This window comes from Drosophila busckii, chromosome X, assembly GCF_011750605.1.
Source record: "Drosophila busckii strain San Diego stock center, stock number 13000-0081.31 chromosome X, ASM1175060v1, whole genome shotgun sequence".
In the NCBI taxonomy this organism is placed as follows: Eukaryota; Metazoa; Arthropoda; class Insecta; order Diptera; family Drosophilidae; genus Drosophila; species Drosophila busckii.
In genome coordinates, this window is record NC_046608.1 from 21,247,614 (window position 1) to 21,272,735 (window position 25,122).

General features: G+C 43.9%; 7 protein-coding genes across 8 annotated transcripts; 6 read left to right on the forward strand and 1 right to left on the reverse strand.

Annotated features, from left to right (window-relative positions):
• The first annotated feature begins 90 nt into the window (after positions 1-90).
• LOC108605949 (dehydrodolichyl diphosphate synthase complex subunit DHDDS) lies at positions 91-1,292 on the forward strand. The gene is made up of 2 exons (XM_017995770.2): positions 91-858; positions 992-1,292. The coding sequence occupies exons 1-2, from the start codon at positions 193-195 to the stop codon at positions 1,235-1,237; spliced, it is 912 nt and encodes a 303-aa protein (XP_017851259.1). The 5' UTR covers positions 91-192; the 3' UTR covers positions 1,238-1,292.
• Positions 1,293-1,702: 410 nt separating this feature from the next.
• LOC108607021 (ATP-dependent RNA helicase dbp2) lies at positions 1,703-6,058 on the forward strand. Its single transcript, XM_017997606.2, has 3 exons — positions 1,703-1,995; positions 2,475-4,096; positions 4,293-6,058. The coding sequence occupies exons 2-3, from the start codon at positions 2,549-2,551 to the stop codon at positions 5,631-5,633; spliced, it is 2,889 nt and encodes a 962-aa protein (XP_017853095.1). The 5' UTR covers positions 1,703-1,995; positions 2,475-2,548; the 3' UTR covers positions 5,634-6,058.
• A 5,634-nt stretch (positions 6,059-11,692) lies between these two features.
• LOC108606816 (adenosylhomocysteinase) lies at positions 11,693-13,708 on the forward strand. Its single transcript, XM_017997291.1, has 4 exons — positions 11,693-11,796; positions 12,010-12,200; positions 12,502-12,843; positions 12,902-13,708. The coding sequence occupies exons 1-4, from the start codon at positions 11,772-11,774 to the stop codon at positions 13,640-13,642; spliced, it is 1,299 nt and encodes a 432-aa protein (XP_017852780.1). The 5' UTR covers positions 11,693-11,771; the 3' UTR covers positions 13,643-13,708.
• A 707-nt stretch (positions 13,709-14,415) lies between these two features.
• Positions 14,416-16,120, forward strand: LOC108605662 (uncharacterized sodium-dependent transporter YocS). Its single transcript, XM_017995449.2, has 2 exons — positions 14,416-15,619; positions 15,690-16,120. Exons 1-2 carry the CDS (start codon positions 14,582-14,584, stop codon positions 15,999-16,001), a joined length of 1,350 nt encoding a protein of 449 aa, XP_017850938.1. The 5' UTR covers positions 14,416-14,581; the 3' UTR covers positions 16,002-16,120.
• Positions 16,121-17,258: 1,138 nt separating this feature from the next.
• LOC108606929 (anaphase-promoting complex subunit 1) lies at positions 17,259-24,110 on the reverse strand. Its single transcript, XM_017997479.1, has 9 exons — positions 24,091-24,110; positions 22,918-24,030; positions 22,741-22,861; positions 22,518-22,685; positions 21,276-22,434; positions 19,141-21,203; positions 18,641-19,075; positions 17,998-18,580; positions 17,259-17,940 (listed from the first exon to the last, which is right to left on the reverse strand). The coding sequence occupies exons 2-9, from the start codon at positions 23,972-23,974 to the stop codon at positions 17,506-17,508; spliced, it is 6,021 nt and encodes a 2,006-aa protein (XP_017852968.1). The 5' UTR covers positions 23,975-24,030; positions 24,091-24,110; the 3' UTR covers positions 17,259-17,505.
• An 87-nt stretch (positions 24,111-24,197) lies between these two features.
• Positions 24,198-24,740, forward strand: LOC108606931. Of its 2 annotated transcripts, none has more exons than XM_017997481.1 (2): positions 24,198-24,288; positions 24,526-24,740. In XM_017997481.1, the coding sequence occupies exon 2, from the start codon at positions 24,554-24,556 to the stop codon at positions 24,716-24,718; it is 165 nt and encodes a 54-aa protein (XP_017852970.1). In that variant the 5' UTR covers positions 24,198-24,288; positions 24,526-24,553; the 3' UTR covers positions 24,719-24,740. The 2 variants fall into 2 exon arrangements, with proteins under 2 accessions (XP_017852970.1, XP_017852971.1); XM_017997482.1 differs by lacking the exon at positions 24,198-24,288 and adding an exon at positions 24,300-24,391.
• On the forward strand, positions 24,716-25,001 carry LOC108606930 (NADH dehydrogenase [ubiquinone] 1 beta subcomplex subunit 1). The gene has a single exon (XM_017997480.1). It carries the CDS (start codon positions 24,737-24,739, stop codon positions 24,905-24,907), a length of 171 nt encoding a protein of 56 aa, XP_017852969.1. The 5' UTR covers positions 24,716-24,736; the 3' UTR covers positions 24,908-25,001.
• The last annotated feature ends 121 nt before the right edge of the window (positions 25,002-25,122 follow it).

Genomic DNA, 25,122 nt, shown 5'->3' on the forward strand with positions numbered 1-25,122 from the left:
ACAATCTTGAAATAAAATGCACTTTTTACTTATTTCTAGTTGCAATGATTAAATAAATATATTTAGCTATACTTTCCAAGCCATTTCTAGCTATTTGTTAGGCAGTCTGGCAGCACTGGCTGGAAATGGGCTGGTGTCACAAGATTTAGTTTTGAAAACAAACACAACAAACGAGATAGAAGACAGATAGCAATGTCCTGGGTATCGGATTATCAATATACGTGGCTCCAACGTATAGCTTTCCAAACACTCAAGCTAAGCGGCCATGTGCCTTACCACATTGCCTTTGTTATGGACGGCAATCGACGCTTCGCCCGTTCCAAGCAGCTAGATAAGATTGAGGGGCATTCGCGTGGCTTCTCAAAACTGGCTGACGTGTTGCGTTGGTGCCTGGACATGGGCATACGTGAGGTTACCACATTTGCCTTTAGTATTGAGAACTTTAAGCGTTCCAGCGAGGAGGTCAACGGTCTCTTCAACCTGGCCCGTGAAAAGTTTACCAAATTGTTGGCGGAGTGCAATCGCCTGGACGAGCACGGTATACGCATTCGTGTAATTGGCCACATAGAGCTGCTGCCAGAGGATCTGCAACGACTTATTGCCACGGCCATGTTGCGCACAGAAAACAACAATAAATTGTTTTTAAATGTTGCTTTCGCCTACACGTCGCGTGATGAAATCACACAAGCTGTGGAGTCAGTGCTAAGTCAAAGCGACAAGGACACGGATACACTGCAGCCTACAGATATCAATGAGCGTTTGCTAGATGCCTGCCTTTATACACGACATTCCCCTCCGCCGGATCTGGTATTTCGCACCTCAGGCGAGACACGCCTAAGCGATTTCTTGATGTGGCAGGTGAGTTTCCCATTGTAATTGTTTATTCAGAGCTCCATTGGTTAGTGTCTTCATCAATTCATGGCTCATTGGTCATTTTATTCAGAAACTATCGTTATGTTTTGATGCAAATTTTGAATTCTTTTGCTTGCAGTTAAGCACATCGGTGTTGTACTTTACGCATGTCCTGTGGCCACAAATAACAATTTGGAACTTTTTGGCCAGCATACTTGCCTATCAACGTGATCGCTGCCACCTACAGGATTATAGAAATAGGAGCCGGCTGGAAAGTAAGGAATTGGCAAAGGCTGGCGAGTTTTATAGTGGGCGCGTGCAAAACTTTTTGGAAAAGTTGGACAACAGCCGGCGTCAATTGCTTATAAGAATGGCTTCCAATTAGTTAAATGGGTTGTGATACAAAAAAAAAATCAAAAACTTAATGTAAATAAATGTTTGAAATATACGATATTCTTTCGAATTTTTCAACACAGATAACGAGTTTTTCGTACAATAGAATTATAGATGATACTCTCTGATTGTGTGACAGTTCAATTGACTACATACTATACTACAGTTCAGACCGGCTTAGCTTGTGTATATTTACTTATATATGTTTATTTATGTATAGTTTTTTATTAACATCAAATTAAAATTGCTTATTTTTCTATTTTTATCGACAATGTGCTTGAACGAACCAAATGGGACTAAGAAATCGAACTAACAACTGGTTTTAATGAGTAGCTCAATCGAACTTGTTCTGAACGATTCAATAACAACTCTAAACGCACACACACACACACAGTCATCCAAGCGGTGATTGAAATATTTACAGTGCAAAACTTTTTTTGTTCATAAAAAAACAACATACGCAAGAAAAGTTATAGCAATTAGGTTTTTCATAACATAGTGTAAAACAAAGTACACTTTTAGTTAGCTTTAAACATAGTTTTCAGTGTTAAAAAAAGCAATAATTTCGAGCTCTAGTTTTTCTTACACTAGGCGTGACGACGAGAAAAAAATCGTAAAAAAAAATATATGTATAAATTTCTTGCGAAAAACGAGTTAAAAAGTAACGCGAGCGAGAGCACTGTTTATTTTTGCAAAGTTGCTCAAAATTATACAAAGTTAACAAAAGTAACTTGAATAATAGTAAAAAGGGTAAGTAAATGTGCTTTGTATGTATGTATGTAGTGTATGCAATGTGTATATATATGTGTGTGTGTTTGTGATTGTGTATGAGAGAGTGTGCGTGTGTGTGTGTGTGTGCATATGCCGTTCTGCGTGCTGCTCTTTTTCTTTGACTGCCTGCCTGCCTGCTGCTGCTTCTTCTTTTTTAGTCGGCCGCAGGCGATGCTGTATTGATTTTTTTTGTGTGTTGTATGCGAGTGAGCGAGAAAGTGGTCGCGTGTATGTGCATGTGAGAGCGAGAAGAGAGCGGGGGGCTGTTATGCTAGACTTTATGAAATTAAACCCATAGCAATTGAATTTATACACTTACTAGAGCTCAATTGCAAGTGCAACTTAAACTAAGTTTAACAACTAAGTGCAATTTTTATGCTTGCAAAAAAAGCAACAACTATATTCGTGTTATTTTCCTTTCATTTCATTTCGTTACGTTTTGTTTCGTTTCTTTAAAGGCGCTTAAAGAGCTAAACAATTTTGACGACGACCACAACAAGAAGAACGTAACTCCACAACAGTGATAAGCATAATGTACGCAGGCGCCTATGCACCGAATGCTGGCGGTGTGCAACAGCAGCATACCGGCAGCGGTTATTATGGAAACGGCGGCGGTGCCGCGGCTGCCGTTGCAGCGGGTGGTGCCGGCAATGGACCACGTCATGAGCGCCCCTATTATCCGCGTAATAACTTTGCCGGCGCCGCGGGCAATGGCGCTGCTCTGAATGGCGGTGGCGCTGCAGCAGCAGCGGCCACTGCTGCCGCTGCAGGTGGCATGCACTTTGGACAGCCGTATGGCGTGATGACTTATGGCATACAGAATGGCATTAATATGGGCGCTGCTGGTGGCAATCCGTATCGTGGTGGCGGCGTTGGTGGCGCTGCTGCTGCTGGAAATGCTGTGCAAAACGGCGCCTTTGCGGGAGCCAATGGCATGGCCTTTGGTGGACCACGCGTCAAGCACACAACCTACATGCCACGCTATCAGAAGCCGCACAATGGCCTGGGCAATGGCTATCAGGGCAATGGCAATGGCAGCTATAATGCCGCCGCCTTGGGCATGCTCTCCAAGGAGGAGCGCGCCGAGTTGCAGCGCGAAAAGGCAAAGAATCCGGGACGTAACCTGGTGAAGCCACAGTGGGAGAATTTGCAGCCATTCCTCAAGGATTTCTACATCATGCATCCCAATACATTGAATCGTAGCGAACAAGCTGTCGCCGAAATGCGTCACGAGCTGGAAATCACACTCTCGGGCCAAGAGCTGCCACATCCTGTGGCCAATTTTGAGGAATCATCGCTGCCAGCGCACATAATCGATGAAATGAAGCGTCAGGGATTCACCAAACCCACTGCTATACAATCGCAAGGCTGGCCCATCGCGCTCAGCGGACGTGATCTGGTGGGCATTGCCCAGACCGGCTCTGGCAAAACACTCGCCTACATGCTGCCCGCCATTGTGCACATTGCCAATCAGCCGCCCATAATGCGCGGCGAGGGACCCATTGCCTTGGTGCTTGCACCCACGCGCGAGCTGGCCCAACAGATTCAGTCCGTAGTGCGGGACTATGGACATTTATGCAAACCCGAGATACGCCACACCTGCATCTTTGGTGGCTCATCGAAAGTGCCTCAGGCGCGTGATTTGGAGCGCGGCGTCGAAGTTATCATTGCCACACCTGGTCGCCTTATTGATTTTCTCGAAAATCGCAACACCAACCTGCAGCGTTGCACATATCTGGTGCTGGACGAGGCCGATCGCATGCTCGACATGGGCTTTGAGCCACAGATACGCAAGATTATTGAGCAAATCCGTCCGGATCGCCAGGTGGTCATGTGGTCGGCCACATGGCCGAAGGAGGTGCAAGCCTTGGCCGGCGATTTTCTCAATGATTACATACAGATCAACATCGGGTCGATGAATCTATCTGCCAATCATAATATACGGCAAATTGTCGAGATTTGCAATGAGAACGAGAAGCCGCAGCGCATGGTGAGATTGCTCAAGGAGATAACGCCGGGCACCAACAATGCCGCCAGTCAGGCCAACAAGATTATCATATTCGTGGAGACCAAAATCAAGGTAGAACTTTTACTTTTTCTTGTTCTTAATTATAAGTGCAAAAGCAAAATGTGAGTGAGTTCTAACGGTTTTCGTTGTGTTCTATCGTCGGCTCGATATACGATATATGAGCAGTGCAATCGTTTAGATTCAACAATCGTTAATTTTTGTTGCTTGTTTGTTTTCTTTTTTGCTAATCAGTTATATTTTCTATTAGGTGGAAGATATTTTGCAAATTATACGCAGTGAAGGCTACACGGCCACCTCGATACACGGGGATAAATCGCAGAGTGAACGTGACTCGGTGCTGAAAGATTTTCGCAATGGCAAATCGAATATATTGATTGCCACCGATGTGGCGTCGCGTGGTTTGGATGTCGAGGATTTGCAGTATGTGATCAACTATGATTATCCCAATTCATCGGAGAATTATGTGCATCGCATTGGACGCACTGGTCGCTGCCAGCAGCTGGGCACCGCCTACACCTTCTTTACGCCCGACAATGCCAAGCAGGCGCGTGAGTTGATCTCCGTGCTGGAGGAGGCGGGACAGACGCCCTCGCAGGGACTGCTCGACCTGGCACGCGCCATGCCCAACTCGAGCAACTATCGCGGCAACAGCAACAAGCGCTGGAACAACAATGGCAACAACATGGGCGGCAACAACAACGGCGGCGGCAACATGGGCAACATGTACGGCCAGCAGCGCAACAGCAATCCGCTCAACTATCAGGCGGGCGGCAATAGCAATGGCTACAACAATCGCGGTGGTGGCGGCGGCGGCAACTATCAACAATATGCCGCTGGCGGCGGTGGCAATGGCTATCAGCCCAATGGCGTCGGCAATTGGCAGCGCAATGGCGCGCAACCAGGTGGCGGCGATATGGCGCGCAATGGCGGCGGCGGCGGCAATGTTGCCTATCGACCACGTGCTCCATTCAATAATGGCGGTCCGCGTGCCATAATGGGCCACAATGGCGCTGGCGGTGCAGCAGCGGGCGCTGGCGGCGCTGCTGGTCAACAGGGCGGTGCCTATATGCAGCCGAGCTATCGTGGACGCGGACAATTTGCACCGCCAAATGGTGCAGCTGCTGGCGGTGGCATGCCACGTTTTCAGCAATATCCAAAGCGCGATTATCAGCAGCAGCAGCAGCAACAACAGCAGCAGCAGCAATATGTACAACAGCAACAGTCGCCGAACAAGCAGCAGTCAAAGGATCAGGATAAAAACTTTAAGGAATACGCGCCCGCTGGCACGCCCATTATGCATTATACGCCAGCGAATTCGCCACCAATTACGGCCGTAGCAGCAGCAGCAACTGCCATAGCTGGCGGCGCAGGACGCGCAACGGTGGCGGCAGCGCCAGCCGGCACCACCTTTATGTACGATGCTGCTGGTGTGCTGACTACCGCTGCAGCGCCCGGCACCAATCCCTATGCCAGTCAGTTCAATATGCCGGCCACCTACTATACGGCGCATCAGTTTGCGCCCGCTGCTGTTGCAGCAGCACCGGCTGGACCAGCTGCGGCCATTGAGCAGGCGGCGGGACAGCACTAATAGCAACTCACATACAAAGGATAAACAATTTGATGAAAACAAAAAAACAACAACAATAATCACAATTTATAAAAACAAATAGACACACACACACACAGACAACCCACGACGCACACGAACACACACACACACACACGCACGAACAAGTTAGACATATGCCCAAGCATATGCACTGAAGGAGGAGCAGGAGCAGCAGCAGTAGTAAGAAAGAATGGAGCCTTTGCTTTGGCCTGGCCTGGCATGCAAGCTTTCAATAATGGAAAAAACTGAACAATGTGCATTTTATTTTTGTAAACTTGCCTGTTGTGCTGCCAAAGCGAAACGGCGACGAACGGTCCAAAGAGGCAAGCTTAACAACAACTAAAACAACAACAGCAACAACAACCAACAACAACATCGACGTGGACAACAACAAATGGCAACAATTTACATAAACAACAAAATTGTTAAAAAGCTAACAACAAAAAATAATGGAAAACAAAACGTCAAAACATTTAAACTACTTCTTGCGTACATACTTATGTATAAACTCTCATTTGTTTTTTGCTTTTCTCATTAATATTTATTAACTAACTGCTACACACACACACCTACACACACACACACACACACTCTAATGCACTTGGCGAGCTAAACAGCAAACAACGCAACCAAAGCCACGACAAAGTTGCAGGTAAGCTGTAAATTAACAATTGTATTTTATATATAAATCTAAAGTCTAAAGCTCTCTCTCTCTCTATTGAACTTCTCTTTCTTTCTTTTCAATTAGTTAACTGATTGCTGCTGATTCGCCACCCAGTTACACTTTATATAAACATAACAAAAATGAAGTAAATAATTTAGGCATTCTACAAAATATGTGAAGAAAGAAAACAACAACACGCATGTGCTTTGAATGTTGTTAAATTTAAGTTATTTGTTTTTTTTTTTTATATATACATTTATATTTTCGTTTAATGAAAAACACAATGCTTGATATTTTGTTAACTGAAACATACACACACATACACCAACACACTCTCTCTAACATACAGTCATAATTATTGTTAAAAAATAATAACTTTTGTAACTGCTTTATACACACACACAACAGTTACACACACACACAAGTGTAAAGATACTTTTGTTTATTAAAAACACATTTATGTACTCACACACACACACACACACACACACCGAAGAACTGACAAGAAATTTAAGATATAATAACACAAGAGAAAATTTGTAATACCTTTTCACTAACTTGGTTGGTATGAAATTAACGGTTTGCTTATAATAATATATACCAAAAAAAAAAATGGAAATACAAAAAGCCAGAAACACACACACATATACACAAAAAAAAGATAAAGAAAAACAACAAATTTGCATAATTCAAAATAATATTGAGTCTTTAACACACAAAATGCATCAAATCGTAGCAAATTGTTTGTTTCAAAAACAAAGTAAAATTATTTGGAAATTTTTTTTTATATATACTACATGATATATATTTGCCACATTTGAAAAACATATATGAAAAAGATAAAGATAAAAGCAGCGCTGCTTTGATAGAAGTATGTAACAAACGAATCAAAGACAATGAAATATGTATTGGAACAAAAGAAAACGCTTGGAAAAGTTTAAAACGTGATATGCAGTTTATTTATATATATATATATGACACATATATAAATATTGTATATTATACGTATATACAAATTTTTGTTTTTAATTTAATTTTTATTTTTGTTATCATGGCATACTATATGAAAACCACATGCTTGATAAAATTTAACTACTTTTTGTTTATAAATACTTTTCTTTCGTTTAGTATATTTTCCAAAAGTCAAAAGGTCAAAGTTTTTTTCAAAAGTTCTATGCAAATATACTGAGAAAATTTACATTTAATTAATTGTTGTAACCATAAAATGATGGAAAAGAAAAAGAAAATACGCCACATTCATCCATAAAGATAAGAACAAAAAAAAATGGAAACAAAACATACACAGCCTAAAAGAAAACACAAAAAAGCATATAAAATTAATAATAACAGTGTTCAAAGTAAACAGAATGCATATATATATTATTAGCACACACACTCACACACACACACACACGTATAAATTATAATTTAAAAATAATTGAAAAATTATTCTTGCCTAGCGTGTAGTAGCAGTTTTTTCATTTTTTCGAAATATTCGAAATTGCTGGACAAAATTTTCGATAATCACACACACACACACACACACACAGATAGTTCATTTAGTTCTTGTTGTGAGCTTAGGTCTGTCTCTTGTATCAAGTTGTTGTTTGTTCGTTCGTTCGCGCAGTGTGCGAATTCGATATCGAAAAAGAATTGTGTGGAAAGAAAGCCGCGCTCGATCCACCAACCCCCCCAGCCTTAATGCCAAATTCAGTGACACAGATGGTTAACATTTTAGTATTAAACAAAAATTCTAAGTTTATTAGAAGAATCAAACACAGTACAAAGAAAAAGAAACAATTAAATAAATAGCAAAGAGACATTTTGTAAACTGACGAAAGCGAGTTTAGTAAGAAAAGACTTAAACTAAAATTATTAGCAGTAAAGAGACAGAAGAACACCAAGAGAAGAATAAATATATATATATATGCATATGCATTATATATGTATGTATTTTATAAACATCAATATTTCGTTAGTTTTGTTTTTTATATATAAACATATATGTCCTTAGCAACTAACTGTAAACACAATTTACCAAATGGATCTCCTTGAAACAAAAAAGAACTACTACAAGTACTACATGCACATATATATATATATATATATTTATATATACATACCATTGTTTATTATTATGAATTTGATGTGCTCTTTTTATTTTATATTTTTTTTGTTATCTTATACGCTTTTCTTTGTGTTTTAGAAGCTGAAAACTAAATGCTATATATTATTTTTTTTATATATATATATATATGTATACACAATGTTACTAACTGTAAATGAAGAAGAAGAAGAAAAATTAAAGCCGCGCATTTCGAGATGCTGGGGTAAATTTTTTTTAATGCAACCGAATTGTGATGATGTGATAGACTTATATAAAAGAAAAACATACTAATTAATAACCAAATTTAAAACGAAAATTATTTAAAAACAGCCCATAAAAAGACGACACAAGGCTGGCAGAATATATATATGCATATATAAAAAGAGAGTATATATATATATATATGTATTATATATGTATATGTATTTGTTTTATTGACGTATATATATGTATACATACTATATACCATATGATAGATGGCTATGATATATGGCTATTATACATATACATATGTATTATGGATGATATGAGGCACACATTCTTTTTTTGAAGAAATAAAACCTATAGAGCGCGATATATTTATATTGTATTACCTATAAGTTGTTGTGAACACGTAACACACACACACAAACACACACGCACAGTGAAACAAAACCAAAAACAAACAAACAAAAAAAAAAGAGCAAAAAGAAGTTGCAACTGATAACTGATAAAAATTTAAGCGTAAACATAAAAAAAAGTGAAAAAAGAAATAGAAAATTCACTAAAGTGAAGCAAAATATGCTTTCTCTCTCTCTCTCTCTCTCTATATATATATATATATATATATATATAACTAACACTGTGTTTGGCTTAGTCTCTTATATATATATATACAACGATCTTATAGAACATACATATATATATTTTTGAAAGTATAAAAATGCAACTTTTGAAAAAACCCTGAAACATAACAAAATATGAAGATAGAAAAAAGAAAAAAACCGAAACGTAACGTAGCACACAACGTAACGTTTAATTTAAATACCGTTATTTAGGAATATTTTTATAAATTACATAATTTTGTATTCAAACGTTATTGAATTTATTTGTGTATTTAATTTGCTTAAAGCGTAACTATATTCTTATTTACGTTTAATCATTTTTAAAACAAACAATTTAAACTATATGCATATGACTTACATATGTATAAATATACAATACAATACAACAAAATACATACATTTATCAAAAGCCAGTCGCTGGTTAACCGAAGCTAATGAGTGAAAATGCATTTAAATGTGTACAGTGCTGCCTGCTGATCTTAAAAACTAAATTTAACACAAATGAAAAACGCAAACAAATCCAAAGAAAATTTTGAAATACAGTTAAAGAGCATGCACAACCAAATACACACACACACTCTCTCTTTCTCTTACTATCTCTCTCACGCATATACTTTTATATAGGCAAAGCTTCAAGCAAGGAGCAACTCTCAACGCTTTTGCTTATGCTACAAAAAAAAAACAAAAAAATTGGCAGGAATAAAATTGTTTAATGAACAAAATGAAACTAAATATACAAATGGCAACATTTTAAGTGATAAGCGAAATTCTTTTTAGTTTGAGTTTTTTTTGTTTTGTTTTTTGGCCGTATTAAGAAACGAGCAAAGAAGAAGTTTTGAGAACCACGTTCTCGTCCGATACACCCTCAAAACCCCCTACCCAATTGTGATACAGCGTAGAAATATATGTACGTAGATACATACGTTAAATGTTGACATTGCTTACATACATTGTACATTACATAAGCGAAACGTACATACATAGAATTGATGTTGGATGTACAAGTGGATATTATATTGTATATATGATATATTGGCAATGACATACTATTTGACGACAGACGATAATCGAATATCGAATTATTATATGGTACAACAAAAAAAAAACACAAAAAGCTAAATTATAGAGTATTATTGTCAATGTGTGTGTATTTCAAGCGGAGAACGTGCAGCAACTTCTTAAATATTTAAATGAAAAAAATATGCATAGCATGTACTATGTAAAAATAATAATAATAATAATAATATGTATTTTCAAAGCAAGCCAACAATTTATACAAACTAGTTTTAAAAACATACAAGCAAACACACACACACACACTCACTCAAACACACACACACACATCTCTAAGCCCATTTTGGTTTATTTGTATGAGGAATAGTAACAAAAAGAATTTTCTTAATTTTTATATGTATGTGACATTATATATTACATAAATATATATGTATAATTTTTTGTGTTAGCAAAAGAAACCAAAAATTTGTTGCTCTAAACAAATTGTAACAACAAATTCTTAGCCATTTCGAACGAGAGCGTGCATTTAAAAAACATACAACATACATTATTAATTCATTTATCTTGTGTATGAATGAATATTAAAAACAAAACACGCAAAGTACACACGTATGCAAGTGGACAAAAGTTAAAAAGAAATTTGAAGGAAAACGTTTAAGCTAAAACTTATATAAAATGTAATATCTAGAATTTAAGTAATTCCCACACAAACAAACACACACACACACATACACACACTTTCCCAAATTACATAAATATTATATATGAACATATATTGCATATAATTGCAAATAATGTATTTCTATTCGAGCAACTCCATATGTAGTTCTCTTTGAGTTCAAACATATTTGAACATATGAAAATATAAGGAATTAAATTTAATCAATTTATCTTATGTATAATAAAGCACACTTCCCATACCTTTACAAACTATACACACCCTATTACCCATATACCCCTAATGACCCATGCACTCTTAGCCTTGCCCTTATATTAGAGGTGGTCTGAAATACAAATTTAACGAAATATTACTTAAAAATTTACAAAATTACAAAATTTTGGCAAAACAAATACAACTTAAATGCGGGAAAATACATACGAACGTTATATACGGGTATTTGAACAATGCGAAAGATATATCTAATTATATTAAAGAAACACTTTTAAACAAAAATCTGTTTGTTTTTATTCGAAATCAATTTTTACCTGGCAGTTCTCATTTGAATTTGCGTTTGGAATTTTGCGCGTTATCGATAACTTGTGTCTCTGCTCAACTTTTTTGTAGCCAGCTCGCGTTCATATATTTTTGTTGTTCCATGTTAGCTTTTGCTCAAGTGAACGACTAAGTTCGCTCGTTCATACTTATCGTTCATTTGAACTTATTCTTCTTACATTTGAGTTCTAGTTGGCAGCACTGATATATATTTAAATAAATATATAAATAAAAGTATTTAGTCGCGAAGCGTCAGTCAGTCAGTCATATTGCTCTGCTCTAGTATAACTACAAAATGTCGAAGCCCTCGTACAAAGTTGGTAAGTTAAAAATATAACCAGGAGCTTTTGAAATTTATGCCGGCAATTCAAGGAGCGCCAACATGTGCTTGCAATTCGTTTGAATGTGTGTGTGTGCTTGTGTGTCTGCGTATGAATGCGCACATGTTTTTTATTGTGCCGTAGGTTAAACAAGCACGTTGTTGCCGACCTAATATTATCTCTATACGTTTATTAACTGCAACTCTTTTATAGCCGATATCAAACTCGCGGAATGGGGCCGCAAGGCGATCATCATTGCGGAGAACGAGATGCCCGGTCTGATGGCATGCCGCAAGAAGTACGGACCCTCCAAAATTCTGAAGGGTGCTCGCATCACAGGCTGCCTGCATATGACTGTACAGACGGCGGTGCTCATTGAGACCCTGGTGGAGCTGGGCGCTGAGGTAAGCGCAACTATACCCTTGATCTCCTTAATCTCCACGTGTTGGCGCATTATCAATGTTTACGAAAAACAAAAAACAACCAATCTGGACCAAAAACAATGGCTTTTCGGGGGGTCGTCTACGAGTTCAAGCTTCAGTATACACATATTGATAAATGATAACGATTATCGCTGCTAGGGGGTCAGGCAGGGTGTCAAGCCAAGAAACAATTGATATGCTAAGTTGTTTACTTCCTAAAACACAACGCCTGGTAACATATATGTACATATATTAACCTAGTTTTGATCTGATTTCGCTATAGGTTCAGTGGTCTAGCTGCAACATTTTCAGCACACAGGATCATGCGGCAGCAGCTATTGCCGCCACAGGAGTGCCTGTGTACGCCTGGAAGGGTGAAACCGATGAGGAATACATGTGGTGTATTGAGCAGACCTTGGTCTTCCCTGATGGTCAACCTCTTAACATGATCTTGGACGATGGCGGTGACTTGACCAACCTGGTGCACGAGAAATTCCCACAATATCTGAAGGGTATCAAGGGTCTGAGTGAGGAGACCACAACTGGTGTGCATAATCTCTACAAAATGTTCAAGGATGGTCGCCTGGCTGTGCCTGCCATCAATGTCAACGACTCTGTGACCAAGGTGCGTTTCATATTCAACACTTACCGACTGTGAAGTTTAACCAAGTTTTGAATTTTAGAGCAAATTCGATAACTTGTATGGCTGCCGCGAGTCCTTGATTGATGGCATTAAGCGTGCCACAGATGTTATGATCGCTGGCAAGGTTTGCTGTGTGGCAGGCTATGGAGATGTGGGCAAGGGCTGTGCCCAGGCGCTGAAGGGCTTTGGTGGCCGTGTTATTATTACCGAAATCGATCCCATCAATGCGCTGCAGGCAGCCATGGAGGGCTACGAGGTTACAACCATGGAGGAGGCCAGCAAGGAGGCTTCCATCTATGTGACCACAACAGGCTGCAGCGACATTATTACCTCTGTCCATCTGAACAATATGCCCGACGATGCCATTGTCTGCAACATTGGTCACTTTGACTGCGAAATCGATGTCGACTGGCTAAACAAGAACTGCAAGTCGAAGGTGAATGTCAAGCCTCAAGTGGATCGCTATACGATGGCCAATGGCAAGCACATCATTCTGCTGGCCGAGGGACGTCTGGTGAACTTGGGCTGTGCCCATGGACATCCCAGCTTTGTCATGTCCAACTCTTTCACCAACCAAGTGCTTGCCCAGATTGAGCTCTGGACCAAGGCCTCACAGTATGCCGTTGGCGTGCATGTGCTGCCCAAGCTGCTCGACGAGGAGGTTGCCAGTTTGCATTTGGATAAACTGGGCGTTAAGCTCACCACGCTCACAGACAAGCAGTCTAGCTATCTGGGTGTGCCCAAGACAGGTCCCTTCAAGCCTGATCACTACAGATACTAAGCTGTACCGTGAGTAAGCACAACACATGCTCCAATAAAATAAAATACAAAAACTATTTTCCCCAAACACATTGATTTTTTATACACACACACACACACTTTAAATCAAAGTTATAGATTATTATATTGATTTATAAATTTCCGTGCTTCTATTTTTAATTTTTATTCAGTTGAACGACTTGCTTAATCTTTGCTTTAAATCATAATTTAAAACATTACACTACATTTTACAATACACGTTCCATGCAAACTAATAGATTGCTTATCATTTTTTTTACTTTTCATGCTTGTTCCTAAGCCCTTGCAAAATGTGACAAGAAATAAATGTGATTCTCTCAGATGATCATAGCCTAATAGTTATTTAATAAGAACTTTTAAAAAACGACGCAATTCAACGACAAATTCAAAACAACAAAAGTGCAAGTATATGTGTATATTATGCATGTGTGTGTGTGTAAATTTAAGCTAAGCTTAATCAGTTAACAGTCAGCAGAATAGATTGCTCTGTTAAACTCATAAGCGGCAAACATGTTTAAAAAACAATCATATTCAAATGATGCTGTCTGTTGTATAAAATATTTATATGCATATGTATTTAAATTTATATGTATTTAGAATTTATTGCAAAGCTAACAGTGAGTCATTTTGTGTGCACTGCTAATTGTTTACATGCATGTAACTGCATTCGTGCGCTTGTGTGTGTGATCCAGAGATGTACACAGAGCTTTTCGAGCTGAATGTAGCTTAAAAAAGAAGCACGCGCCCATCTCTAGTTTGAGCTAACAGATCACTCTCAACTCTCTTGACATGCGCTGTCACTGTTAACGCGGATTTTAATGTTTCTTGTTGTAATTTCACAAGCACAAACAAATTAGTTGTATTTTTTATTTGTTTCTGGCACAACAACTGGCTGCGCGATAATTAAAAAAAAAGCGGCACAATGAAACGCAACATTAACTGCTGCCATTTTGTTTGGCTGTTGTTGTTGTTGCTGTTGACACTCCAGGCCATGCCCAGTGAGAGTTGGCAGGCAAAATTTGCGCCCGCCAAGCTGCAACTGCATATGGAGACCAGTGCGCAAGTGCAGCTTACACTGACGGACATAGAGCCTGCATTGCTGGAGTCGCCCGAACGCTACAGCTTTCGCCTGAGCAGCGACCATGTTGAGCTGGCCAGTGTGGCGGCGGAGAATGCAAGCATTAGTATGCAACAGGTGATGCAACAGCAGTGGAGCGGTGCCATTCATGTGCTGGCGCATTTTCTGGGCGAGGCGCGCATAGCGGTGCGTTTACATGATGCGCAGAGCAACACCAGCAGAGCACCGGGAAATGCGCAGGCAGCTGAGAGTCGACTGCTGGCGCAGGTGGTGCGGCCGGAACGTGTCCTCGATCACATCTTTGTGGGCTCCATTATATTGCTGATGTCGCTGATTTATATCAATTTCGGCGCTGCACTTAAGCTGGATGTGCTGCAGGGCTTGGTAACGCGCCCGGTGGGTCCTTGCATTGGCTTCATTACCCAAGTGGTGGGCATGCCACTGCTCAGCTATGCGCTGGGCGTTTTTATCTTTCCAGAATCACCGTCCATGCAGCTTGGCTTGTTCTTCACTGGCATTGCGCCCAGCGGTGGCGCCTCCAACACTTGGTCTGCCGTCCTTAATGGCAACATTCATCTCTCCGTGCTCATGACCACAGTCAGCAATGTGGCTGCCTTTGCCAGCATGCCGCTGTGGATATTTACTTTGGGTCAGCTCATCTTTGAGCGTGCCGGCTTGCTGGTGCCCTACGGCAAGATTGCCAGCTATTGCGCCAGTTTAATTGTTCCGCTGCTCATTGGTCTGGCCATTCAGCGCTGGCTACCGCGAGTGGCACGCGTCCTGGTGCGCCTGCTCAAGCCCATCTCTGCCTGCCTCATACTGTTCATCATTGTGTTTGCCATCATCACCAACTATTATCTATTCCAGCTGTTCTCCTGGCAGGTAAGTAGCAGTAGCAGCTTCAAACGCGTTTAGCTACTCCAACTTACTCTCTCTCGCTCTTACTGAACAGATTGCTGTCGCGGGTCTATCATTGCCTGGACTGGGCTATATTGTTGCTTGGCTGGCGGCCAAGCTGTTGAATCAAAATGCCGCCGATGCGCTGACCATTGCCATTGAAACGGGCATACAAAACACAGGCATTGCCATATTCCTGCTGCGCACTGTGCTGGACCAACCACAGGGCGATATTACTACTGTGGTGCCAGTCTCGGTGGCCATTATGACACCGCTGCCATTGCTGGGCATTTATCTCTATCAACGAATCTACAACGGCGCCAAGGCAGGCGTCATCGATACCGCCGAGCATCAGCGCATAGTCTAAGCCCCCCCCGCGTGTGGCTTCCAAGTAGTTAAGGGATTTTGGATATTAGCTTAGTTAAAAGCGTGATCTTTTGCAGACCACTAAGTGCTAAGTGCACTAACCCAAGTGACCAATTTTAAATCAAAGTTATAACCGTTACGGTCCCTGCTAAATTCATATCAATTTGTATTATATTTAATATATATTTATACACGTGTGTATATATTTGTAAATTTGTATATAAATTGGAAAACGAAAAATTGTAAACATATAACAATAAATTTGTATTGTTTAAATTCGATTGGACAAACACAAAATTGTTTCCAACTTTCGCTGCTTTGTTTGATTTCTAGTCCTAGAAACACATGGTGTCGAGGACTAAAGTCCTTGGTCTAGCTTAAAGTCCTGATCCTGCAAAGCAATTTAAATATATGGCAGACCAATGCTGCTTACTATTTGTTATTCAATTAATTAAACATTTTCTGTAAGATATCAAACTTTGATAAGCTCTAACTCAGCGAAAGGATGTGCGATTTCAGAGTTGCATGTCCTGTTATACTCGTGAGAAGCATTCTAATTAAACTGCATTTAAATTTTCAAAATCCAAGAGATTCGATTTTTTGAAAAAATTCATGATGGTTACATCACGAATTTTGTTAAGAATGGCCAAAAATCGAAAGTTGTAGCATCCAAAATTTAATGATGCAACTTTGTTGCTAGCATCATTACGAGTATAAAACAGTTAACAGTTGCACAATCAGTTGATTATTGCCCAAGTTATAACTAAAAAACTAAAGCCGCCAAGATGTGATTTGTTTAACTCGTAGCACCCACTTGTTCACTCGCCCAGAGTCCAAGCAGAACTGAACTACATGCGCTCTAATTCGCTCAGCCTCCCACGTATGTGAGCGTTGCTGCTTTGCTGCTCGCGTCTTTCGTTCGTAAGCGCGCGATCGCTCAGCGCTGCTGCTGCGGCTGAACTTGAGCGTCGCCGTTTCGTTGCTTGAAGATCGCTCAGCGCTGCTGCTGCGGCTGAACTTGAGCATCGCCGTTTCGTTGCCCAAGGTGAGTCGCTCAGAGCTGCTGCTGCGGCTCAATTTGATCGTCGCCGCGTTGCTTAGAGAGCGTCGCTCAGCGCTGCTGCTGCCGCTGAATTTGAGCGTCGTCGCTGTTGCGTTGCTTAGAGAGCGTCGCTCACTGTGCATCGTACGAAAAGTTTGAGTGAACTTTGCTTTATCTTTGATCAACTGAGTTATTTTTGTTCAAAGCAATTGAGCCTTTCTTTGAATTATTTATTTTTTACGACTTCTTTATAGCACTAGTTAAACATTATTGCATATCTATGACATGAATGGTCGTTAATTATTATTTATATAATAAACAAGCTTATCTTATCCACTGGCTCTTTTTTTAGCAGGGCCACTTAATCTTCTTGATTGTAATACTTACACATTCATATAATGGCAATTAATAGTAATTAAACAAATAACGTATGTGTTCAACCGTAGTTGAGTAACTGTAACTGTTATTCAATTATTTGACGTGTGAGCGCCTGGAACAGCTTGAGCAATCCAAAGATGGTCTGTGGACTCAAATCGAGATGCCGAAACTCGAGCATAATGCGAAAATAATTAATAGGCGCGCCGCTCAGATCCACATCGCTCAACATATTCGGCATAAAGTTGTAATAATTAATGACGCAATGGATGCGCTGCAGATCCTGAGCACAAATGCTGGCCACATAGTTCGGATCCAGCTGCTTCTGGCAGAGAAACTCACGCAGCGGCAGACAGAGCTCTTGTAAGGTCGTCTCCAGCTGCAGCTTGAGCATCTCCAGCATCATTTGTATCAGCTCCACAGAAATGAGTGCATGAGCGCTCTCGCTGCATTTGGTTAAATAGGCATCGATGAGCTTCACTTGCCACACATCGGTGTTGTGTATGACGGGCTTGGTGACATGCTATGGCAGTAAACAAAAAATATTAAAGATCGAACTGGCTGGAGGCTGTTAACTCACATCGTAGAGCGTTAGATAGACCGGCAGCAGGTGCATGCGATCCTTGACCACCGCATTGTAGAACAACAGCATCAGATGATGACGCTTGCTCAGCTCGTTGTAGCTCAAGTTGGTGCCCTTGGTGTCCAGAAAGCGGCTGATGAAAGGCTTGACCAAACGCTCGCTGGCAAATTGCTGCAGATCCTGCGCGACCACCTGCCAGCAAATGCTCTGCTCCATGGTGAGCGTCTGCGCCAGCATGCTCTTCAAGCGATCCGGATCCTCGAGATGCGACAGGCAGCCCGTGCGTTTCTTAATATCAATGGGTGCGCACAGCTCCAGCGCCTTCTCCAGCTGCGCCCAATTGCGCGTGCGCTCAAAGCAAACTGGCCAATAGTTCTCATCGTCCACGATGACTTGCTGCAATGTGCTCAGCTCGGGCAGTATGCAAGGCGCTATGGGCAGACGACGCAGCTCTGTGGCGCCCACCTCCAGCACCGAAATGTTGCACAGACACAACTGATGCGTGTCTATGTCGCGCGGCAGAAACAGACGCGGCTCCACGGCCAGCACATAGAGATGACGCAGCGCCTGCAGATGATAGCTGCAAGTAGACGAGAGTTGATTAGTTGGCTCTGATGCTCTGTGATTGGGGTCAGCTTACCGATTGTCATTGCTGTGTATGGGAAATTTGGGAAAGAACGCGCAGACGAGCGCCGCTATGGACTCGGGCGTCTTGGCAATGGTGAAGCGACCGGCGCCCAGGAAGAGCAGACCCAGCGACATGTGTATGGCCATGTGGCTGCCATAGGTGACATGTGGATATTGCGGGCCGACGCGTGATCTCAAATAACGTATAATGCGTAGAATTTCACAATTGCCAGAGCCCGCAAAGACCAGCGAGATGGAAATGAGCAGAACCATGAGGCAGCTTTCGATTGTGGTGCGGCCCGCACACTCGCCCATGGGTGTGCCGGGAAAGCCAAGGAACTGCTTGATGGCCGTGCGCAGTGTCTTGAAGGCCACCGGATTCTCCGTGCCGGCGTATTTGAGTCCAATGCAGAAAGCAGCGCCCGCCAAGATGTTGCAATACGCTTGTCTATAAAGGATCTCAAATATGATAAATTGGATTGAACTGCAATTTGAAATTGCCGAGAAACTTACGTTATAGCTTCATAGTCAATGTCGCTATCCTCGGACTGCGCCGACTTCTGTTGCGGCATTGGCTCATCGCCGCGATTGAGACGCAAATGAACGCGTAGCGTGTGCGGAAACTGCGCCATGAACCAATCGGCATCGGGTTGCACCTCTTCCCAGAGTATTAGACCGCGTGCTATGGTGCGCAGCAGCAGAAAATCTGGACGCACCATGTCCAGCAGGTAGCGTGAGTCCGGCGCCTGCATCCATTCCGCAATCGCAGCATTGTTCGAGTTGAAGAACATCAGACCCAAGGCGAGCGTGGCGCCCGGCGCGGTGACATCAATGTTAACATTGTCGCCCTCGCGCACTTGGAACGAGGCGAGTCGATACTTTTCCTTCTGCGAGCCACCAATGGGCCGCTTCACCCCGCCCACCATATAATAGTGCAGCGTATCCGGCAGCTGCAGATCACGCAGTCCCGCCGGCGAATCACCCTGCCCGAGTGTAACCAGACCCAGGGCCAAGCCCGCCGTAATGGCGTAAGATTCACGCTCCACGCTATTCTCCATTTCCGGACCCGGTGGCCGTCCAATCTCCTGCAGCAGCACCTCGGCTATGTGCCGCTTGGCCGAGCCCTGATAGAGCAAACCAATGCCCATAAGTGCGGCCACCTGTGTGCTCTGCGGTATGTCCAGCTCCATGGCGGTGGCCGGCAGCAGCGCCTCCAGATGCACGCTCAGCAGCTTGGTCGTCTTCGTGTCCATGCTGCCGCGATGCGCCGCCGAAATGCCCAGCAGCAGGCCCACGCCCGTCATTTCGTCGCAGTTCACCAGATACTTGTAGATGCTCATGAAGGACAGCGACTTGAGATGCCCGTTGAGACCGAGCGCCATGAGGAAGCCCGCATGGCCCACCGCATTATTTGCCTGCGCCTTGGGCTTGTTGAACACAATCCAGGTGGAGTCAATGCCCTCCGCCTGCGGCGCCACAGTCAAGCCGGCGGCGACGCCATTGTGAAACGAAGGCCACATATGCATATTGGCCGGAAACTCGATTTGCTGCATCTCAATGGTGGTGCCCTTGATGGGCTCGCGCCCCTCCAGACACAGCGTCGGCATATCGATGTGATCGCTGGGCTTGGGCAGCGCGGTGCGCAGCGTGAACATGCCACGCCCCAGTGGCAGCGTCATGGTGCGCGCGCAGAGCGCAAACAGCTGCTTCTCCTGCTCCTCAATGAACTCGTGATCGCTGGTGCCCGGCGACTGTGTCATCTCAATGGCCACCGGGTCAGCGCTGTTCAGCAGGCGACGCACTTCCTCCACACGCATGTCGTCGGGAAAGCGCAGGCGCAGCAGCTTGGTGTCCACATTGTCCATGCCATCGTAGCGCTTGTCTGGCTCATCCAGGGCGTAGTTGAAGTTGTCCGGCCCAACGCGCGGCGACAGCGAGTCCTCCTTGTACACACGCCCCCAGTGCGGTGTGCCCGGCGTGGCAGCCATAAACGGCAGCTGCGCATGCGCCGCCAGCTCCGGACGCAGTATTAACTCATACGTGGCCATGCTGCAGCCAATGGGCGGCGTTAGACGCGCCTGCTCCAATGCCTCCGCCAGCACCAGATGCACTGCAGCCGGCAAACGCTCAATGTCGCGTCGCGTGAACTGCATGCACAGCAGCAGCTCCAGCAGCTGATGACAACGCGGCGCTGTGGCCGTTATGCTGCGCTTGTTCCGCTTCCCATAGTTGGCCTGAACGGAGCCGAACACCTCGAGCAGCTGCCACCATTGCTTCAGCTTGTGGTGTCCATGCATTACCAGCGATACGAGCTGTATGAGATTGCGACTGCGCTCGTTCACACACTCCAGATAGCAATAGGGCGTCACCTGTTCGCGTCCCAGCAGCACATGCTCCAGCTGTGCGTAGATGCTGGGCGCGGGTATGCGCAGCAGCTCCTGGTAGAGCATCAGTGCGCCATGCTCATGGCTCAGCATGCTCAGCTTGCTCACCTTGTGCGCCAGCTCCGGAAAGTCCAGCTGATAGTGCAGCACATAGGTGACCAGCTGCATATCGATGGCCAGCTGATGCAGAAACTAAACGAGAGAGAGCGAGAGAGAGCGCATGTTAGTCATTTGGCTTTGGGTTTTGCTTTTTGTGCTCATTACCGTCGCCACATAGCTGAGGCAGCTTTCGTAGACCGAATCCAGCTTGAGATCCTCGTAGAGCAGATGCAGTCCAAAGAATATGGCGGGCATGATGCGAAACAGCGGCGCAGTCACATCCACATTGTAGGTAGTATTCGAATCGTTGATGCAGTGCATCAGTGTGCTGCTATGCAGCAGCATAAACTCCCAATCGTCATCGCTATACCCCATATACTCATGGCAGCGGCGACGCTTCTTTGGCTCCTCCATGCCATGGCCATGGCAATTTTGCCCAAAATGATGAAACGGCGGCGTCGCACAGCGCGCATACGAATCATCCGTATCGGGTCGCGGGAATGTGCTCGCTATGGTGCAGCCCATCAAGCTCATCATGGTGTTGCGGAACAGCTGCCACTCCTGCTCAATGCTGTAGTCCCGCGAGCCAGGCGGATGTCTTGCGCTATACCAGCGTATGATGAAATGCAGAAACTGCGAGGGATCCAGCACCTGACGCAGCGTTGCTATGCAGCGTGTAATCAGCCGCGTATCGTTGAGCAGCGGCAGCGATATGCGCAACATGCGTCCAGTGGCATAGACCAAAGTCAGACGATTGCCTGCGGCATCGCGCAATCCTTTGATGGTGTTGTGCGCCTGGCGCTGGCTATAGGACATGGGCTGCGGCTGTATGGGCGAGAGCATATGCAGCTCCAGTTCCTCATCGAACGCGCTCAGATCGGAGGCCGCCTTGGTGGGCAGCAAACTGCTGCGACGCACTTCGCCAAACGAGCTGCCCGGCTTCAGCGTCAGCGTGGGCAGCAGCGTTGGCGTTGCCGGCAAATGATGTGGCAGTGTGCCTTGCATGGCGGAGTTTGGATACAGATTGGGCGTAGCAATGAGCGGCGTTATGTGCACCTTCGAGATGAGCACAGTGCCAGTGTAAACCATTAGACTGCCGCTGGGATCGAGTATTACAATCATATGCAAACGCTTCAGCCCCACTGCATCCATTGCCGGCAACGTGCTGGGCAGCGTGGACAACTGCAGCTCGTCCGTATTGTAGCCACTGAGCAGCACCATTTGCAGGCGACTGGAGCGTGCTTGCAAATAGCACAGATAGGTCTGACCCACCAGATCGGTGTGCACAAAGGCGCGCGTGGCCATTTCGCAATACTCACGTGGACTGAAAATAAACGTAAAACTATACAGGGATGACGGTAGTGAAGACTACGACTAGAACAAACTGGAGTTTGCAGGCATACTTACGTGCCGAACGTGTTCTCCGTCCACAGGTACTCCAAGCAGAGTTCCGGCTCAATCGGCTTGGCGGGCTTCACATCCGTTGGCTTGCGCATATCCTTAATCGAAAGCGACTGCTGGCTAATGCTCTGCTGCAGCTGACTGAGCGGTGTGCCCAGGCCTGTGGCCCGACTGCTATTGAAGAGCGAACATTAGCAACTGTTTGCCTATGGCTGCTTATTATACTTACTGCGACTGCGATAAGATGCCGCCAAAGGGTTGCGTTTGACTAATGCCCAGACGCGAGAGATTCTGTGAATTTGTTGTCGTCTCATTGCGCGTAAAGAACGACGTCGACAGCTTGGGTGTGGCTGCAAGTTAACAATACAATTAGTATGCCAGTTAGCAGTTAAGAGCTTAAACTTACTGCCCGTTTGCTGATGCCTGCTCACAAAGCTAAGCGGACTGTTCGGATAGCGTTGATTGAGCAGCGTTTGATTGAGCGTATCCTGTGTATATTGCTGCTGCACATGGTTCACCTCCTCGGGTAATACTTTGCGCAGACGCGCTGCAAAATGCTTATGAAATTTAGCATCATATAGCAGCACCAGATCCGAGTCCTCGGCTGTAAACACCACGCTGTACTCCGGCTCGGTCATGTACACGGCGGGATTGTTTGCTGTCTTCAGCACCACGGGGCAAACCTCATGCAGCGGATGCGACATGCTAAACAGTCTGGGCATGGGTATGCTTAGATGTGAGAGTGTTGCATTATTCGAATCTTTTTCCAGCAGCAGTCCAAACTTTGTTTGCCAAATCTGCGATACGGGAAAGTCTAGATTGGCTAAATAATCCTCGCCATCGCTGCAGTACACACGCATCGCATCCTGATCTACCACACAAATGGCCGTCAAGTTGTCTTCATCCGGCTGTAGTGCTGCTTTCAGCTGCGCCAGCCCGCCGCGCACAAATTGCCGATTGAGGAAACAGGCAAATTTCACAGGCGTATCGCAGGTGAAGCAGCTGCGCTTATAAACGCCATCGTCTTCATCATCGTTGCGTCCTTGTGTCCATACTACTGTATTCTTGTGCACATATAGCTCCTCCTCGTTGTTCACTATGTAATCACACATGGGCTCCTCGCGATTTGTTGGACTATTCTGCAATATATCCTGTGGCAGCGAGATTAGCTGCGTTGCTGCCGCAGCATTGGGTCCACATTTCTTGGTCTGCTCAAGCAAATGCTGACGCTTTTGGCTACGACTATAGCTGGCCTCGTAGTCATCGTAAATTTCACGTATACACCAGAACTCCTGCGCTTCATCGGCGGCTTCGGATATGTTGACATTTTGTAAACGTTGCAGCAGCACATGCTCGGCGGGCAAATATTTGGGCAAGGGTGCATCACTGGGTCCCGGATGTTCCTCTGCCGCTTGACGTCCACGAGGAACAAATTCCTGTGGAGGCTCTGCAATGGCAATCATCTCGTCACTTGCATCCAGATTTGCAATAGTTCGTATGTCACCAACTGTTGTATGCGCTAAACAAAAGACAAGCACGTAAGCATAAATTAAATAATGTTTCAATTTTTATGTATTACCTGGTGTTTGGCACTATTTGTAATTAAACTTTTTTGCTTTACAAAAAATAGCTGTAGTTGCCGGTTTTTTGCTTAATTCTCTGCTTCTTGCATTTTTGCCAATACTACTCTAGTGTTGGCTAACATCGTCCGGGCACCACACACTGTCATCCAAACATTACGTTCAGTCAAATACGACACTGCTCGAATCCAATAAGCGTAAGTAAATAACAAACAGCCGCATTGTCAATTTTCTAGCATAAATCATAACAAAAAAAAACTATAAAAGAACTCATCAAATTGTGCAAAGTGCAGCAGCAATGTAAGCATTAATTGTGACAAGCATCTTAATTGCATTCGCAGCATTGAGTTTACCATTTTCATTACGTAACTAAAAAACAAATGTTTTACCTTACATATCGTTATGTGGCTCATTTTAATTGTTGTTGTTTGCAGTACTCATACGCATTAACCCCAGACCCAGATGGGCAGTAGCATCATCTCACAGCTGGCGCGAAAGTACGGTGCAGTGATATTCTTTCCAACTGTTACAGTCGGCTCCATTTACGCGGATTGGTCGCATACACGCGAGTGGAAACGCCAACAGCAGCAAGCAGCACAGAGCGAAGCTCTCAAGAGACAAAGCTAAGAGAAGATTATACATACAATGGTGCTGGGTTTGGATAAGCGTGCTTTGTGGGCGGCGCTGCCGCTACTAGGCTACGCCATAGGACATTTTCTGGACACGAAGGAAACGGAGCGCATGACAATGTTCCGCGACAAGAGCGCACTGTACGGCCGTGCAGCGGGTAGCGAGAATCAGCAACCTTCTTGGTGATTATTAGGCTTACGTTTGCATACTACCAAAAACACTCTGTTGTTCACTTCACTGTCGTTTAAATAAATCGTCGAATGACTATGTGAAAATTTCACCTCTAAACATTTCTTGCTAAAAATGCGCACTGCCCCATGCACCATGTACCTGGACTTTGTGGTTACCGAGATCAAACAATGGCTTACAAAAACAAACCCATACTATTGTATGTTTGTTTG